Below are 19876 nucleotides of genomic sequence, written 5' to 3'. Positions count from 1 at the left end.
GTTTGTAGTTATAATTCCAAATTTTAACTTCAGAGAAGTAACTTCTCTGAAGCAAAAAAATGTTTATTTGTTTACTTGTTTATTTTTTTATTTGTCTCGTCTTTACTTGTTTATTTGTTTTTCTTTCAATTGTTACAAACTCTAACTTCAGAGAAGTAACAATTGAAAGAAAAACAAATAAACAAGTAAACATGAAACTTATTCTCTCCATCTTTTTGAATTCCTAATAGCTTTTTCCCATTTATATTGTACCATTTTATCGACAACTAAATAAGTAGCTAAGTGCGGGTTTTTATATAAATATCAGCATTTGATACATTTTATTTTTCATTCTCATGAATAATTATTTAAAAAATAACAATAATAACACGCACATATTTCAGTTTCAAACCCAAGTGTCATTTTCACATGTAAATCTGAACACAAATAATGGAATATTTTCATACATTATTGTTATACCCTCATTAAATATTGATATGTGATAGATGATACATACATTGTAACAAAGTATGCCACTAAAATTAATATTTTCCTGTATATACGAAGAAAAAATAGAATGAAAATTCATGTTTCACCCAACTTCTTTATTAGACTCTCACAGTGTCATTTTCTCAAAGGGAACAGAGACGAAAGAGACTTATCATTCTCCTCATACCTTTTGCCACCTCTATCTCTCTATTTCTCTCTCTAAGCCTTTGCAACTGATTTTCTCCTCTCACCAAGAACAAACATTCATTAAGGAAGAAAAAAAACTTTCTGAATTAAATAAGATTACACCCACCTCCCCTTTCCCCAAAATTCATCAATATTATCTCTGATTCATTCCCAATTCTCTCTTATGGAGCTTTTCCCTTCACAACCTGACTTGTACTTGAAGATAAACAGAAGAAGAGAAGAACAAGAAGAAGAAGATTATAAGGAACAAGAAGAAGTCCAAAGGAGATTACTCTTTGGTAGTAAAGCCTCAGATTCAGACAGAAAGGCTTCTGATCATCATATCCACACCCTCCAATTCACATCAAACAATGAACCCACCAAGATTGATCATAATCAAGAACACATGGAATCTCTACATCAAGATTTGAGATCGAATTTTATGGTGAAACCAATAAGAGGAATTCCTCTTCACCAAAATCAAATCCTTGACCACTACTACTATTCTCCCACTCCTCCTTTTTTCTTCAGTGAAGTCAACGGTCAACACACAAACCCTAGTTATAGTTATAATCTTCACCACCGTCATCATCGTCAAGCTCAGCCGCAGGCGCAAAGATTAACGGCAAAACGAGGAGTAAGGGCTCCGAGGATGCGGTGGACGACGACCCTCCATGCCCATTTCGTTCATGCTGTTCAATTATTGGGTGGTCATGAAAGTATTGTCCTTTTTTCACTATTTCCTGTTCTTTTTTCCTTTTTAGTGAATACTATATCTCTCTCCTTTTTAACTAATTATTGTATGAGATCTCAATATATGATTATATTTTTATGGATTTTGTGCTTTTGAGTAATATCCAGGAGCCACTCCAAAATCAGTACTTGAGTTGATGGATGTTCAAGATCTCACATTGGCTCATGTTAAATCTCATCTACAGGTAATTTTATCCATTAGTTCCTAGCTTATACAATGTATACTAGTTAGTCTAATTTAATTAGTTAAACCTTTAAAATGTGTAGATAGAATAACAATCTACCACATGATTTCCTTGTATTGTATTTGTATGTGCAAATGAACCGAACCCACTGCACTATTAATGAATTGACTAAACATTTTCTGTGATAAATCGTTTGGTCTCTACCATAGAGAAAATATATAGCAGGTGAAACAATTAAAACTAACAACAACAAAACATAGGAAAAGGAATCAAAACCTAGTATAGCCGAGAGACCAAGAGTGAGTCCTTTCATATGTTTTTTTTTTTGGGAAAGGGGGTCCTTTCATATGTTGCATTGTTACTAAGAGATGTTGAAGAAAAAGTAAAGTACAAAGAAGGCATAATTCGTCAATGATGATATATATGTCTTTCTCAAGATTCATATATGTATATGCATATGACTATTCAGTGATAATATATAAATTACTTTTCTGCATATTTTGACTATGGTTAGAAAAAGACACGTAGACCCATGCACATACCCCATCTCTGTGTATGGCTGCACATTTTCATGAATCGTAAATGCTTTCTTATTTTTTTTTTTTTTCCGCCAATAAGATTTTTTATAATAATACTGAAAACGGGCCAAGCCCAGAGAAATTACAATAAAAGCCCATAGCGAAACCCAAACTCGATCCCCAAATGGGCCCAAAACCCACCGGCCCAACTTGAGTAACCCTAATTCCAAACCGGCGAGAGAGCAGCCGCCTCAAGTTTCAACTGTTTCGATGCAAGGACACGTGACGCCATCCTCGACGACGAGGGGGCACGTGTCGCACGGACGTCTCATCTCCACCACCTACCAACTTCGCCGGAGATCCAACCTTCGGATCTCTCGACCAAACCGGAGCACCGCAGCTCCACCATACCTCTCCGCAAGCGTCTTTGGGCCTCTAAAACCGGAAGGGATCGATCGCCATGGCGAGATCACCTCCACCACCAATCACGACAACCACCCAAAGAAAATATCGCATGCAACCTAACCGTTTCACCGGAGATCTCCTCTCTCCTACGACGCGAGTACAAAACCAAACCCTAAGACAAAGCGATGAGAAAAACTTAAACTAAAAAGACCAAACCCTAAAAGACTAGGGGACGAGATCCGGCGACGCGAAGCTGTGATAGCCTTCACCCCCCGGAGACTAGAGCCGACGACGGCGGAACTGAGGAAGCTTCCCCGCCACGGATGCGAGAGCCGGCGGCGACGGATCTGTGAGAGCCTCCGTCCCCCGGAAACAAAGAACGCACAAACTAAACCCCCCATCCTTCCCATCAACGCATTGTGACTCCAAAGCCATAACTCCGGCGGTTAGTGGCTGACCAGAGCTCCGAACTGCAGAAACCAGAAAAGAATAGGAGGAGACAGGAACTGGCGATTTATTCTAGAAGAAAAAAGGATTCCGGCGGCGGCACGGACGCTCACGCGCCGACCAACCGCCGGATCTCCAAAGTTTTCTCTCAAGCTTTCTCTTTCTAACTTTCTCTCTCTCAAGTAAACTTAATTAAATGCTTTCTTATTTACTCTGCTCTCTTTTTTTCTTACTTTATCCATCTCTGTGTGCGTGCATACACACACATATATAGAGAGAGAAGTATACACACACGTGAATAGAATAAGTTACATACATGCGCGCATAGTATATGTATTGATCGACATAACCTTCTTTTTTTGTCACAAGATCGACATAACTTATTCTTATAACTATCATTAATATATATTAGTAGGCTTGTAATCAAATATAATGTTTCAGATGTATCGGACCATCAAATCTACTGAGAAGCCTACAACATCATCAGGTTATTTGATTAATTGTGTTTTGATTTTAAATTAATTTCTCTCTTAAACATTATTAAATATATGATAATTGTGTGTGTGTGTGTATAAATGTAGATATAGGGCAATCAGATACTTGCGAGAATGAATTAAAACTAAACAGTGAGAGACAAGCCAGAGATCTCCAAGGTCTGTGGAGTAACTCCTCAAGGTATGTTATGTATCTGTCTTAATATTATTCAATTATATTCGTTTTATTTTATGGTGTTATTTTGTTTTCGTCGGACAGATCGCTACAACTATTAAGCTATTTTCTATATTTGCATCATATGAGAAATGTAACATATATTTTGTTTTGTTAGTTTAGTCCAAAATATTTAACATTATTCCTTCTTTACAAATGTCATAAAACTGTGATGTCTGTCTGTATAACAGTGAAGCTCGGTTCCACTTAAAGGCAAAGGCATCAGGTCTAGACATGTCATCCAATAAGGTATCAAACATTCAAAACTTAAACAAAAGAGGATTGAAATGAAATGGGACAGCAAAATTCGAGGGTGAAAAGGAAAAAAAAAGTTAGTATAAAGAACTTTTAATTTACCTTTTGTCTTTCATTTAGGCAATTAAAAAGTGTACTTTTATGTCTCAAAAGAAGAGAAAAGAAAGACTTTGGGGAGATATATACTCTGCTTTTATAAAAAGATTTTAAAATCTTCAAAAATAATTTGATATGGCCAAGTACAAATCAGGGGGGGGGGGGGGGGGGGGGTTGTAAATTTGCAAATGTATATAAGATTTTATTATATGATCTCTTATCATATTTTTATTTGATTAAATTTTTTTATCAGAATGTGGATCAAAGATGTCCAAGCTACGAACGATTGTCGTCGGATTCGTCAAGTCTCACTGGGACAAGACCAGAGATTGAAACTCCCAATCTCGAGTTTGTGAGTCTGAATGTTTCTGTTGATTTACTGAACATAATTACATGAGTATATAACGATCATCTTGTTACAGAGATCGTGGAGATATTCCTATAGACTAGGAGCTGAATACAAATGAATAAGAATATTCTATGGATATTCTTTCACCCTCCCTCAGTCGAATCGGTAGGTGAACGGACGGTTAGACTGGAGCGAAACTCCAAGAACAGTGATGAAGGGAGTCCTTTGGTGAAGATATCCGCGTACTGCGAAGAGGACGGAACGTGCAGTACCTTTACTTGTCCGAGAGCCACTTTTTCTCTGACAAAATGAATATCGAGTTCCACATGCTTGGTCCGCTGATGCTTTACAGGGTTGGCGGACAGATATACTGAACTGATGTTGTCGCAGAAGATCAGAGTTGCCTTGGAAACCGGTTGATGAAGCTCAAGAAGCAAGTTTCTGATCCAGCATGTTTCTGCGACTGTGTTTGCGACACCTCTGTATTCGGCCTCGGCACTTGATCGTGATACTGTGTCTTGACGTTTCGATGACCACGATATCAAGTTGTTACCTCGGTAAACACAGTAGCCTGAAGTGGAGCGGCGAGTGTCTGGACATCCGGCCCAGTCAGCATCGGAGTAAGCTGTCAATGAAGAGTTTTGCGATCGGTACATCTGCAAGCCATGGTCCTTTGTCCCTTGCACATATCTGATAATCCGTTTCAGAGCAGTGAGATGTGCTTGGCGTGGATCATGCATGAAGAGACATACTTGTTGAACTGCATAGGTAATGTCTGGCCGTGTGAAGGTCAGATATTGAAGTGCTCCTGCTAGGCTTCTGTATGCTGTTGGATTGCTTACACGTTCCCCACCTTCAGCTGATAACTTTGCATTGACGTCTGCTGGAGTTGAGATTGGTTTGCAATCGGACATGCCTGCTCTCTCAATGATGTCCGTTGCATATTGACGCTGAGACAAGAAAAGACCGGCTTTGTTGTGATCGACTTTGATACCGAGAAAGTAGCTTAATGTCCCCATATCTGACATTGGAAACTCTGTTTTGAGACTGTCTGTGATCCGCTGGATCAAAGCGGGGCTGGAACCTGTTAAGATTATGTCGTCTACATATAAAAGTAAGTATGCAAGATCCCTTTTATTTTTGTAAACGAAAAGAGAGGCATCGGATTTTGATGTTAGAAAACCAAGTCGATGTAGGTATTGACTCATTCTGGCATTCCAGGCTCTTGGAGCCTGCTTGAGGCCATATAATGCTTTCTCCAGCTTGCATACATAGTGGGGTTTTGTCTTATCAACAAAGCCTGGAGGCTGATGCATGTAGATATCTTCTTCGATTGTACCATGGAGGAAGGCGTTCTTTACGTCCAGTTGCCTTATCGACCATCCATGATTTAAAGCGATATCCAGAACAGACCTTATTGTCGCCGGCTTGACAACAGGGCTGAAAGTCTCAGCATAGTCGACGCCCTCCTCCTGTGTCTTGCCATTAGCCACCAGCCGCGATTTGTGACGAGTTGGAGTTCCATCTGCATCAAACTTGTGCTTGTACAACCACATTGAATTAATAATGTTAGCACCTTTAGGCCTTGGAACCAGCCTCCATGTCTTATTTTTAATTTGAGCATCGTACTCTTCAAACATTGATGGTTTCCAATTTGGATCTAACAAAGCTTTTTGATGAGTTGTAGGAATTCGAGAAACTGAAGAGCTGTAAAGGCTAAAAATCTTTTTAGGTTTAACGATGCCAGACTGACCTCGAGTAGTCATTCGCTGGACAGGAGCAGGAGCTGTTGGTAATGCAACAGGAGCAAGAGGTTGTGTTTCAGAGGCAGTGGGCGCTACTGGGGAATTTGTACCAGCAACAGGAATAGTTTGTGACTGCAGGATTGATTGAAACATCGGTGAAGTATAGTCAGAACCATCCAGGAAGTTGTACGAATTGGATGGAGAGGATTGTTTCTGAGCAGCCGGAAAGGTCGTCTCGTCAAAGATGACATGACGAGAGATTATGATTCGGTTTGTCCTGAGATCAAGACACCGATAGCCTCTGTGATTTGATGGATATCCTAGAAACAGACAAGGTGTCGATCTAGGAGAGAGTTTGTGAAGATTTGAGTGGTTTAGGTTTGGAAAACATAGGCAACCGAACACACGCAAACTGTCGTATGTCGGGGGATGACCAAACAGAATGGAGTAAGGTGTTTTACGTTCTGTTGCAGAAGAAGGAAGGATATTTGTGTTGTGGGCTGCAACATGAAGAGCTTCAACCCAATATGCTGGTGACATCTGGGCCTGAAAAAGAAGGCAACGAATAGAGTTATTGATGGTTCTTATCATCCTCTCGGCTTTACCGTTTTGTTGCGAGGTATGAGGACAAGAGAACCGAAAAACAATCCCATTTTCAGAAAAATGTTTTTGAAATTGAGAATTGTTGTACTCCCCTCCATTATCACATTGAAGTGATTTAATTGTTTTTCCATGTTGTTTCTGAACATAAGAAGAGAAGTGTAAGAATTTAGAGAACGTTTCACTCTTCTGTCGCATAGGGTAAACCCAAAGATAATGTGAGAAATCATCTAGAAACAGCACATAATAACGAATACCACTAAGACTAGGAATGGGTGAAGTCCAGAGGTCAGAGTGAATCAGTTCAAACGGCTGAGAGCTTTTATTAAGAGATTTCGAAAATGAGAGTTTGAGATGTTTACCCAATTGGCAAGCATTGCAAAATTGCAAGCTTTCCTTATTACAATTGATAGAACAAGAAGAAACAAGAGAGCGTATAGCCTCATTATTTGCGTGTGAAAGACGCTTATGCCATAAAGTAGGCGAAACAGCAACAAGAGCAGTGTGAGCTTGATGGAGAGGCGATGGAAGGGAGTAAAGATCGCCTGAGCTGTTACTGCGGAGAATGGTTTTCCGTGTCTGAAGGTCCTTCACAGAAAAACCAAATGGATCAAATTCGACAGAGCACCAGTTATCTTTTGTAAAACGACGGACAGATATAAGATTTTTAACAATTTCAGGTGCGACCAGAACATTTTGGAGGTGTAAAGGTCTGGACTTAGTAGGAACAGAAGTGTTTCCGGAACAGTGTATAGGAATTTTAGATCCATTACCAACAACGATTGAGTTTCCGGTGCGCAAGTTAACAACAGACTGGAGGTTACCTGGTGATGATGAGATGTGAGATGAGGCACCCGAGTCCATATACCAGTTTGATGTAGGTTCCGCCAAGCTCATGGTACTGAACATATCCTGAAAGTCTCGGGTCGGCTGAACCATGTGAGCTTCTTGTTGTTGAGGTGTTGATGGTCGCGTCTGGAACATGCCGTGAGAAGCAGGTGCAGAGGGGTAAGCCATCCATGGTGGAGTAGGGTATTGCTGCCAATTGTTGTAGGCTCCATTCCAGTATTGTTGCGGACCATTCCAAGACATGTACTGAGGTCTGTTGTAGCCGTAGTTGTTCCTGCCTCGACCTCTGTTACCGCGTCTGTTACCTCTGTTGTTTCTTCCCTGATTGCGTGGTTGAGTGTCAGTTTTAGCATCACGGTGTGTTGTGATCAGAACCGTTGAAGACGACGAAGTGTCAGTGTGGCTAGCTGACGTCTTGGTAGTCTTTTTCAGTCGAGTCTCCTCTAGCTCCAGCATATTGCGAGCCTCCTCGAAACTTGGGAAAGGTTTCTGATGTTTGATGACGTTTATGATATGGTCAAACTTCTCATTGAGACCATTTAGTAAATACATTACTAGCGTCTTGTCACTGACTGGAGCGTCGACATTCTCCAAGAGATCAGCGATGGATTTCAGTTCCTGAGAGTATTTCTGAATCGTCTGATCTCCAATCTCCTTGGTGCGAAGATCATTATCAAGCTGAATCGCCCGAGATTCTTTGTTGTTGCGGAACTGGTTTTCAATCCGAAGCCAAATGTCCCTGGCTGTTCCTCCTGTTTTGAAGGATGATTTGAAAAGCGGCGGGGCCAACGTTCCGTAGATCCAAAGTTTCACCAGTCCATCGCGCTTCAGCCATGGGGTATCATCGTCTCCGGTAGGAGTAGAGGAACCGTCAATATGCCCCAATAGGTCGAACGTGAGGCAGTGGGTTTGGAACAATTCCCTCCAAGCGTCGTAATTGAAAACGTCTAAATCTAGCACAATAGGAATGTGCGTTTTTATGTTTGTTACTCCAAAAGCTCGCTCAACTTGCGCAACTTGTGCCATTGCAGACGAGACAGTGGTGAGATAACAAACGTGAGAAAGGAAAAAGAAATTCGAACAGAGGAGAAGGATCAAAAAGAGCTATGCTCTGATACCATGTGAGTCTGAATGTTTCTGTTGATTTACTGAACATAATTACATGAGTATATAACGATCATCTTGTTACAGAGATCGTGGAGATATTCCTATAGACTAGGAGCTGAATACAAATGAATAAGAATATTCTATGGATATTCTTTCAGAGTTCACTTTAGCTATACCAAACCTTCTTCCCTAGTTTACTATAAATACGACAAAAACAAAAAAAAACTGTTAAAATATACAAATTTAAACTTTAAAGTTATGCTTGCGTTATGAAAAAAATATGAAATGATGTTTGTTTCTCCGACTAGATATTTGTTCTTTTTTTTCCTGTAAACTTGAGAAGCCTTTTTGTTTACGGGGTCGTTAATTTGAGATGCTTATATAGATATGCAGACTTCTTTTTTTTTTTTTGTCGGCATTGGCAGTTTTCGTGTGCCAAAAAATATGGAAATAATAAGAGAAAATATGGAATAAAATTATTTGGTCATCATTACAGCGATGCAAAGCTTCGACTGCTTCACGTGTCTAGATCGGTCTGCTTTATTACTGAACACATGGTTGTCTGACAAGTGTCAGATGGTTTGGACGTTGACGCACCAAAGACTTTTACATATATTCGATATTATGTAAAGACAAAGAAAGAGAATAAAATCCATCCACAACTCCAAATGCTAATAACCTGATAATCAGAGGGATTTTGGCAAACAGAATAGCTTAAATAAACGAATAATATGTTACCAACGAAGGGATGATATACACATCAATACACATTCTTAATTATTTACGAAAACTTTATTAGACGAAAAATAATATTTTAGATAAATAAAGTGAAAGACCATTCGTTGAACAAAAGTTTGATAGTTCTTTCGCCAGAAGGAAATTAATTAGAAAACTTGATCAGACCTAAAGAAGGCCTCTACATATAAAGTCATAAGTTGACTTGTTTAAAATACATGTGTATAACCTGACCTGATTTCTAAGCTTGTCCCAGCAATAGTTTGAAGGGACACTCGTTGTCTCTTGTAGTCTTGTTAAAAAAGGCTCCAACCCGTGAAGCCATTTGAAAGATATATGGCGAGGTAAGTCAAGAAACTTGAATTTTTATATTCCTCCGCAAAGTAATAACTAATAACTAAGAAATTTCAATTAACATACAAAAATTCATAGTCCAAAACAAAACATATATATCATTACACTATGGGAACTGTTACGTTAACTTATATATACATCATTCAAAACAAAACAAAAACTGAACTCAATTATACTCTTAACGTTAGTTATACGTTAGGTCAGTGGCAGAGGGAGGGAGGGAGGTAGAGAGAAAGGGGGGGCAGTTGCCCCCTATAAAATATTGATTTTTTGTGCATTTTCATTGATTATTCAAAATTTATATGGTTTAGATGGTAAAATTTCTACTATTGCCCCTTATAAATTAAGTTCAAAACTTATATTGCCCCCGGTAAAACTTTTGTCTGGCTCCGCCACTGAACCGTTAGGTTTGTTTAAGTTATCACATCTGCGTCTCACCTCTCCATCTTTGTCTCCTTTAACACCGACCATGCCTAGTTTCTCCATGGCACGTGCAAAATCCTCGAAAAAAACCGTCTGGTCATTCGCATACAACTCCACGAACGGTCTCGTACTATTATCTTTAAACAAGATGTGGTCGGAAGCTAACAGTCCCATCCCTTTTTCCAAGTTCTTGTAATACATATTATCGAATTTGTCTGGCGTCACCGGATCAAGAAACGAGCCCCTCGTTTCATTCACTGTGTAATCCTTGCATAGACTTTTAAGAACTTCAGCATATCGTGCTTCGATATCTGGATCAGGCTGTGGCCCAATGACCCGGCTGATGAAATCTTTGCAGTGAGAAATTCCGATAGTGTGTGCGCCGCTTAGTGCAACCATCTCCTTTAGAGTGAAACCCTTCTTTTGAAATAACGACATCATGTCGTGGACCGTGTGGTTTGGTAATGGTAAGTTTTCTCTAACTTTATGAGCTTTCGACTCAAACCCATCTTTACGACCTAACTTGACTTCGTAGGAAGGCCCACCAATCATTGTGACAACGTCATGCGTGGACTGAGCCAAGATGTCTGCGCAAGACACAACACCGGGACAAGACTCTTCAAGAGCTGCTTTGATGCGAGTCACGATATCAAACGTTTCTTCCGTAAGAGAATGGTTGAGTTCATCATCGCGTTCAGATTTGTTTAAAGCATTTTTAGCGATTAGTACGGACGCGTCACATCCTTCTAAGAAACAATCGTGGAAAAAGAGACGGAGTATTCCAGCAGCTGTCCTCCCCTGCGGGCCTTGCGTGGTCGTAACGGTTTCACGAACAATTTTACTGAAATCAGGACACGTTTCTTGGTAATAGTCTTTGGTTAAACTTGTCACCGGTGCTGATAATATGGAAGGGACAAAGACTAGGACGAGGAAGATAACGGGAAGAAACGATGACATTGTGAATATCATGAGATGTATATCGATCTACAATTATAAGATGCTTCGTTGAATTTTTTTTTTTTTCGTTGAATATGTAAGTGTAATCTATATTAAGAGATATCTACGAGGTAGACCTCTCTATTTGATTGTTGTCGAGAAAAAGTAGAAGCATGTTCGTGTGGTTGGACTTTCCTATGTTTCTTCTACTTCCTATATTTGTATTTGCTCTATATATAGTATATTATATTGTAATTAGAGCAATCTTATTGGTAATTCAAATGAGGTTTTTTACCACATGATGAGAATGGACGCCAGACTGCGCTACTCCAAGCCACAAAGAGTCAAATTTGTAATCTTTTTAAAAACTGTGTTGAAAGAGTTTAACAAAAAATTGTAAGTGTAGAAAAAGAACAAGACTTTGGGCGTTCGCCAAGATATGGGTTAGTGGGGGGAGATAAAATAGGAGATAAGTTGGGAGTATTTAATAGCATAAAATATTTTACAAAACAAAACTAAAATCCAAAAACTAAAAACAAGTAAAACAATCATCACCTAGATCATGGCAGCAGTAGAACGTGTAGTTTTTTTTTTGGGTAATCAGTAGCACGTGTAGTTACTACACGATTGATTACTTTCTGATCCAACAGGCAACAGATAATGTTAATTCTCTTTCTTATTATCTGGCCTGAAGGGATCCGCATCTATTTTACGAAGCTATCTATGGCTTCCGAACTTGAAAGATATCGTTTGGATGGGTAAGTATTTTATCTAAGTTTTTTGAAAGTTTTGAGAAAGGAAAATATATGTATGTGCTTTTATAGAAACAGGAACCTGATTGCAAACAATTCTTCGTAAGCATAATACGTTTTTCAGAGCCTAATTTATTATTGTCTATTGAAACATATTACTCTGTTTTCATTTCTAGATGTAACGTTCATAGATCCAAGTGAAGATGCAACTAAGTTTAGTTTTTTTCTTAACTCACAATAAAAGTTTGTTGACTCACTGGTGGCATGTGGTATTTCTTCACTTGGTTATGACAACATGGAAATTCTAGGTTACTAATTTGGAATCCTCTTATGCATGATGGCATACCAATGCTGCTATGAAAATGGCAAGGATATTTCAGTTCTATTTCCTTTCTAATATTATGCCATGACTTCTTTCCTCTCTTTGGATGGCAAAATTGCTGGTGAGTAAGGCTGGAAGTTTCAAGGTGGCTATAACTTTTGTATCTTTAAAATGGATCCTTCCTTTTTTTTTGTAACTTAGTAATACTCTCCATGGTTTGCCTAATCTTTTCTTGTTCCCATTTCAGCTTGGAGTTCCAGCTTTCAAAGTACCCCCAAACAACCTGATGAAGCCATGCGTGTCGAATTAGATGTACGCCAATTTTTAATAATTGAACTCTACATCAAATTTAGCAGAAAATGTTTGTGTTGCTTGGTTGATTGTAGTAATTTAGGTTTTACTTTTATCATTCTTGTATGCGTTAACCAATTAGTTTTTGGATAAGCTTTTAACATCGTATTGACAGGTGAATCTCGAAGTGGTGCAACCACTAACCGCAACACAGTTAAGTTTCGCTTGCCTCTACCTGGCTTCAGCAAATTGGTAAACTTGAAGTTCCCAGTCTGACTCAGATGGTAAGCTGCTCTTTCTAGCCTTTGTTGAACTCTTTTTTTAGGCTGCATCTAAGACTTTCGTTTGTTTCTGAAGTTGATCCTTTTTCCAACATTCTTCTTTGGATGTAGTATCTTATCTGGATGGAGCTCACAGTCCAGAAAGCATGGAAGTATGCGCCAAATGATATTTTTTTTTCTTTGACGGTTAAGGGAGACAACCAGTCAGAGCATTCAGAACATTTGGTTAATGGCTCCTCTCAATGATAAATGGCCATGAGAAGAAAACATCCAACATGTAAGGGGATGAGGTGGATTTGTTAATTATATATAGATTCAATGAAATACTTATCTTTTTCTTCACATGTCTATACATGTTTTCATGACTTGAGGACATCACTCTGCCATCTGGCTGCTTTGCAGATATTGCTATTCAATTACTTGTCAAATCTGCTGCTTCCACATCTAAGGAATACATGCGCAAAATTATGGTAATTTTTTGAGCCTTAGTGTGTCCATATGGAAACAAACTTTCAGAAACAGAGTTCTTCAAAAGACACAAATGCAGCTGAATAGTGGGTTAATGTGTAGCTGTCCATTTCAAGAAGCCTTATTTTTTGTAATAGCCAAACATTTTCGGTGTATCACAAAGCTGGTACAGCGGCCGATTTGCCAGAGAATGATCCACATGTTGCTTGACATGGCAGTTGACACTTCAGAAAGTGTGAGACCGCCTTGTCGACAGTAATGAAAGAGATTAATAGTAGAAACAAAATGCCTTAAATCGTATATCTTTCTGATACCATATATCAACTTAGTCTCTCTGATTCTTGGAACACAGAAGGAGAAGAAGATATAAGAAATAATGGTGAAAGTAGAAACAGTGAGGTGTTTACTTCACTACGATGGCAATAAAATGGCTAAGGATAGTGTACATTCCCAACACATATCAGTAACTTGTGTCCAAAGAAATCAGTGGAGTGCTCTATTTGGTGTGTCTCGTTACTCACTCTTCCTCTTTAATTCCATCACTCACTTTCTTTCAATCCCAAGTTTTGGTGAAGACTTTATGATTTTAACTAACTTGTTTTTCATTTGCATGTTATATTCTTTTTTTTTAACACCAATTCATGTGTATGACATACAATCAGTTACTTTTTTGATCAAAAGTAGACATAGATATAAATGTTCAACTCAAAATGAAAATAATCGTTCTAAAATTTTGGTATGTCCTGTAAATATAAATGATATCCTGTATACTTATATGTTCTAAGCATCATTCTAGTTCATATATTAATCATTTAGATGCATTTAAATATTGTTTAGACTGCATTGCATTGCATTTGTATGTTTTGCAGGTTTGGAGAAGTGCTAGTCAAGTTTTGGAGCTTAAGAGGTCTTAAAACGTTCAAGATGAGGAAGATTGGCGGGGTAGCAGGCGAGAACCACGACCAGATGGTGGCTGCAAAGAGAAGGCATCACTGTGGGCGACCTTCGCCGGATGAAGCCAGCCGCGGCTAAGCCATGACGAATCCATGCTCTCGATCGCATGCAACCTTCGCAGACGATTATCTTGATCACTAATCATGATTAATCTTAAATTAACCAATGGTTTAAAGTCAATCATGGTGAGTAGTGAGTAGTTGTCTTTTGAATCTATGGGTTAGGTAGATTTATGGTGATTAGTGAAGAGTTAAGGTTTTTAATGGTATAAAGGAGGTAGAGCAACTATGTGCTTCCTTTCTTTGGACATGGCCTACTCTGAAGTCCACTGGTGCGAAGGTTGCGTGGAAAGATATCAATAAACTTAAGAATGAAGGTGGCTTGGGAATCAGAGCTCTTTAAGATGTTAACAAGGTTTATGGGTTGAAGCTCATCTGGAGAATGTTGTCGGGGATTTGATTTGGGGAAAATGGATCAAGTCATATCTTTTAAAGAAGAAGTCGTTTTGGGAAGTCAAGGCTAGCACTCAAACTGGTTCTTGGATGTGGAGAAAGATGTTGAAGTTGAGGGATGTTGCAAAGACATTCTATAGGAAAGAGATGGGGAATGGTCGTCACACTTCCTTTTGGTTTGATAAGTGGTCAGACAAGGGTGTGCTTATTGATTTGCTAGGTGAAAGGGGCATAATGGGTATGGGTATTAGGAAAGAAGCTACTATGGAGGAAGCTGTTCTGAGTTCTAGGAGTAAAAGGAAGCATTGAGTTGTGGTTTTTAATGAAATAGAAGCAGGGGTGATCATTGTCCAAGGGAAGATGAGGCATGAGAAGAAGGATGTTAATCAATGGAGATGTAGAATGGGGTTTAAACATGTGTTCTCGACTCTTGAGACTTGGTTGCTGCTTTGTGAAAACTATGCGCACTGCTCTTGGGCCCGAGGTATTTGGTTTTCTATGGCTACTCCAAAGTTTGCATTTATAACTTGGTTAGCAATGTTGGATAGACTATCTACTATGGATATGGTCTCTAAATGGAGTTTGGGAGCTGATACAACTTGTGTGTTGTGCAAGGGTGCTGTAGAGACTAGGAATCATTTATTCTTTGAATGTACCTACTCTTTACAGTTATGGGAGCATCTCACTGCTGGTATCTTGCGGGATACTCATTCCAATGTCTGGTCTGTCATAGTGTTGTTGATATCATGAAGTTCTATGGAGTAGAAGAGATTGTTCTGTGTAAGGTACTCATTCTAAGTTGCAGTCTATGCAATATGGAGAGAAAGAAACAAGATAAAACATGGGGAGAAGCCAATGGGAATTTCGATGATGAAGAAATTGGTGGACAAGGCGATAAGGAACAAGCTTAGCTTATTAAGAATGCAAAGGAGGAAGGGTATGGAAGGGGGTCTCCAATTTTGGTTTGGAACTAGAGTTTGATTTTGTGTTGCATTTTGAGAGTAGAAATCTTTTGAGAGTAGAAATCTTATATGGCAAGGTCTACATATGATGTAAAGGTTTTTTTGATGAATAAAATTTAGCATTCATTCAAAAAAAAAATGTTTGATTAAACTTAATATTGTTCTAGCTTGAATAACCAAAGGGGTTTGATGTTAGGATTGCTAGATGGTTAGTAAACTTGAATATAATGCATGCTTGAATGATTTGAACCAATGAGAATTGATGTTTGATTCATGATTGCATAGGGATCTTTACCTTGGGAAATAATTGATCTTTATCTGTGTTCTAGACCTATAAGAACTTGTGATTGCTTAAAGTTAAAACCTTGACTTGGAAACTAATTGTCTTAAATCAATTGCCTTAAGCCCATGGGTTCTATATTATCATTTGATTGAAAACTTTAGATATTGTTTTTGTTTGTTTGGTTCTTAAATTGAAATCACTTAAGTACCTTGATTGTACTTAGATTAAGCATTACTTGCATTCTCTTGTTTTATGATCACTTAGGATTGGATTGACATCTATCTTTACTATTTTGACATAGGATTGTAAAAAGTCCTTATCAATAAACTATATATCTTTTAACAAAATCATTATAACTTGATACCTTTTCAATCTACGTTTATTAAATATTTCATTATGCACAAGATTTGTGCTAGATAAGCTTACAGCTTATGGTCCAAACCTCGGAATCAACGAGCACGGTAACAAAAATGTATCTACCATCAAAGAAACCATGGCTTGTCAAGCTGAGTTTCATGTTCCATACTGCTTGAGACTCGTCGTAGACAACAGAGGTGATAGAGGTAAAAACTATATTGATTTTCCTTTTTTGATTATTTTAAACAAGATATTTAAGAGCCGGTTCTTAGCTTTTTTAGTTAAATATTAAGAGACGATTTCTTATTTTTCGTTAAGAACCGCACCCTAAGAACCCCTATTAATCATGCTATAATGAAAGATGAAATCTAAAACAAAACAATTTGGGTACATGTCTTCTTCAACATTAGAGGGGTCTTCTTCAACATATTCTTCGTCTTCGACCATACTATCACTAGCACGTACAATAATATGAGCATAAGCAAGCAGAGATTCTACAGCAAAGCTACATTCTTCATCAGGCGGATCTATTAGGAGAAGAGTGTGACCCCTCAAACTGAGCAGTCAATGCAAACTGAACCAATTCACTAGTCATATCCAGAGTAGTCATTTTGTCAACAACAGCCATGTAAGTCAGTGTACCTATACAGAGAGAGAGAAATAACTCTAAATATTAAAAGAGAGAGACATAATAATAATAATAATAATAATAATAATAAGTAGAAACGACGATGGCAAAGAGAAAGTGTTTACATGAGAGTAAGTAAAAGATTCCGGCATCACCCAACTCCTCTTTTAGGCCACACTTGAGTCGCTTACAATGCACTTGGATATCCTTATCTCCATGAAAGCCAAATTGATGAAGAGCGCCTTCGATATTAATACGAATAGAACCAAGATCATGGATCCCAACAGGGATTGGGTAGTCATCCATGTTCCAGAAGACCGTTGTATCATTCCCTAAGAGTAAGTAAGAGAGAGAGGACAAGACATAACTATGATGGATCGAAAATCTAACAGACAATTTCATCTAAGAGATCGAGAGAGAGATCTTACGAGAAGAAAACTCGCCTTGGCACATGGCTCCACGATGAGGATCAGAGACTTTCTCAAGCTAGGGTTACAGATGATCGAGAGAGCCTTTCAATCTGTGGATCAGAGAGAGGTTTTTCATACTTTATACTTTGGTGTTTTGTTCGACCATTCAGACATAATCATCTTACGACTGGTTTTATGAATTCAATAGGATGATAATTTATTATTTATGCTTTCAAAAAAACATAAACATCAATAATTTATATTTGGCAAAACAATAATTGCTTATTTATTATTGCATTTAAAAAATTGAAACACTCACATAGTATAATTATAATTTATACTCCCTCCGTTTTATATTAAATGTTGTTTTAGAGAAAAAAAATTGTTACAAAATAAGTGTCGTTTTCGGTTTTTAATGCAAAATTTATTATTCTGTTATTTGTTTTTCTATTGGTTGAAATATGGTTAGGTGTATAGGTAATTGTGTTTTTATATAGAAAACATGTAAAATTAATTGTTTCCTTAATCCGTGTGCACAAATCTAAAACGACACTTAATATATATGAAACAGAGGGAGTATCTTCAAGAGATTCGGGAGTTTCAATAAACTAAGTTTTCTACTTAGTATTTATACATCTTTTATTTTTTTATTTTTCTAAAAATAATAATTGATTTTTTCTGTCTCAGTTATCACATAAACAATATAAAATTGTATTTTCATTTTTAAAAATATTTTTATTTTACATTTATGATCAATTGTCTAATAAATATTCATTAAATATATCAATGACTTTAGCTTTAAAATTCATTATTTTTAGCTTTCGCAAACAGTTTATTTTAATAAATAAAATAAAATTTAACCATATAACAGAACTACATTATAGCACTATTTTAACTTTGTGCGATATGGAGAGCTATGCTTATAAAATTAGTCTAAGAGCATCTCCAATATAAACACATCGTTTTTTTAAAATGGAATAGTTTCATAATATATTTGAATTTATTCCAAGTTTACTCCATTTTTGTGAAAATAGAGTAATGAAAAACGAGTACTCTGTTTATTGAATAAATTCATATTTACTCTATTATAAAATAAAAAATAAGCTGAGGTTAAATCATTTTTTTAATATAAACTTTATTTTCAAATAAATTATATATTGGAGTCGGAGATGCTCAAACAAATTTGATATAGACAAGTTCACTGCCCCCAAACGAAATAGTAAAATATTACAAATCGCCCAATCTTACAATTCTCCGAGTGTTTTCAAGCCCATAATGAAATATTCCACTCGACAAGAAGTGTGGAAGGTGCTGCTGTGCATGCGCTATCAACTATCATTCATGACGATAAAACAAGAAGGTAGATGATGGAGCTAATTACTAACTTAAAGTAGTTTATAAGAATATGATTCATCAACGACAAAATAAGTATCTGAGGCTGCCCGTTATGGCTCCTACTGACATAATTAATAGTAGTACTTAAACCACTAAGAAACTAATGTTAGGTGTGGGATTAACCAAACCAATAAAATATAATGTAATGAGCATTAGTGGATTTCACTTTGTAATAATAAAAAATTTTGGTTGAACACTTTATAATAAATCAATCCATTGTTTTCGCAGGGAGATAATCTAATACGATAACCGATGTGTTCCGACTTAGGAAACATTGTTGTCGCGTGGCAGTTTCTAGATCTCTTGTTGTGAACAATGAACCTAATGTGATCCGATAATTCCAACAAACTTGCAGAGAAAGCCTGTTTTTGAGTTATTTATTGAATAATGTATATTGATCAATGATCAAGTTGCTAATTATATGGACTATTATATTTATATCGATAATTAGTGGCCTGGTGCGCCACAAATGTTGTTCCCTTTCTGAACTCATGCCATGTGACAAACTGGACGATTACTACAAGTTGTAATTATGACTATCGTTTAAAGATATATATGTCTACAAACTATCGTATGGAGATATGTGATTATATATACTTCATTGGATTCAAACAGTAACAAGCATATCATTTAGTTAGAAGTTAACTCTCATTAAGTTCTTTATTAATCATCTCAGACGTTTTAACTCAGTCGACGAGCCTATGTCGATGTTTTTCAGAATCTGTTAACGTTTCATTATTGATTAATGCTTTGTTTAGATTACACTCCGCCAAAAGCGTGGGTTTGGTATCAATATATATTCATGTGATGTATTAACCGTGATTTGATCTATTATTGATAAGACTTTCTTCATAAAATGATTTTATCAGAGCTGGAATGTTTTAAATTTATATAGTTAGACCGCACCGCCGGCCTATGGTTTTGTCAAAAATACATATATTTTGTTGAATGTTGATAAACACATGATACATACACAGGAAAATCCTCCCTCCATGTTGATCAAGATATGAAGAAAAGAAGAGTAGAATTAGGGCGAGACTTGACTGCGCAGATTCGTTAAAGTGGGCCCAGAAGAATCAGCTTTGAATCGGATGATGGAGAAACAAGGTTTTAAATCATAAGCTATTGGTGGGTTTTTGTCCCAAAAAAAAAAGAAGCTATTGGTGGCTCTTGTTGCCTTTCGATTATGATTGTGCCTGATC

The 19876-nt window shown here is 37.4% G+C and overlaps 3 protein-coding genes across 4 annotated transcripts in view; 2 read left to right on the top strand and 1 right to left on the bottom strand.

The window, feature by feature from the left end:
- Positions 1-19876, top strand: part of LOC103856262 (peroxisomal (S)-2-hydroxy-acid oxidase GLO5) — a 382149-nt gene that overhangs the window by 358476 nt on the left and 3797 nt on the right. The gene's annotated exons all lie outside the window — the stretch shown is intronic.
- On the top strand, positions 610-9074 carry LOC103855640 (probable transcription factor KAN3). 2 transcript variants are annotated; one of them, XR_004448610.1, is made up of 7 exons: positions 610-1373; positions 1516-1592; positions 3404-3449; positions 3544-3637; positions 3862-4001; positions 4275-4370; positions 8832-9074. XR_004448610.1 is itself a non-coding variant. In XM_009132652.3 (7 exons), exons 1-7 carry the CDS (start codon positions 839-841, stop codon positions 8862-8864), a joined length of 939 nt encoding a protein of 312 aa, XP_009130900.1. In that variant the 5' UTR covers positions 610-838; the 3' UTR covers positions 8865-9074. The 2 variants fall into 2 exon arrangements, 1 of the variants encoding a protein (XP_009130900.1); XM_009132652.3 differs by having other exon boundaries at positions 3862-3919.
- LOC103855629 (peroxidase 41) lies at positions 9028-19702 on the bottom strand. Its single transcript, XM_033273595.1, has one exon. The coding sequence runs from the start codon at positions 11150-11152 to the stop codon at positions 10097-10099; it is 1056 nt and encodes a 351-aa protein (XP_033129486.1). The 5' UTR covers positions 11153-19702; the 3' UTR covers positions 9028-10096.

This window comes from Brassica rapa, chromosome A01 (genome assembly GCF_000309985.2).
Source record: "Brassica rapa cultivar Chiifu-401-42 chromosome A01, CAAS_Brap_v3.01, whole genome shotgun sequence".
NCBI classification, from domain to species: Eukaryota; Viridiplantae; Streptophyta; class Magnoliopsida; order Brassicales; family Brassicaceae; genus Brassica; species Brassica rapa.
This window is presented reverse-complemented; position numbering and strand designations above follow the sequence as displayed.

Excerpts from the sequence above, each read along its gene's own strand:
- LOC103855629 (XM_033273595.1), bottom strand. The coding sequence starts at position 11,152 with ATGATATTCACAATGTCATCGTTTCTTCCCGTTATCTTCCTCGTCCTA.
- LOC103855640 (XM_009132652.3), top strand. The coding sequence starts at position 839 with ATGGAGCTTTTCCCTTCACAACCTGACTTGTACTTGAAGATAAACAGA. Across the intron at positions 1,374-1,515 it reads ATTATTGGGTGGTCATGAAA|GAGCCACTCCAAAATCAGTA; the intron begins GTATTGTCCTTT and ends AGTAATATCCAG. Across the intron at positions 1,593-3,403 it reads ATGTTAAATCTCATCTACAG|ATGTATCGGACCATCAAATC; the intron begins GTAATTTTATCC and ends ATAATGTTTCAG.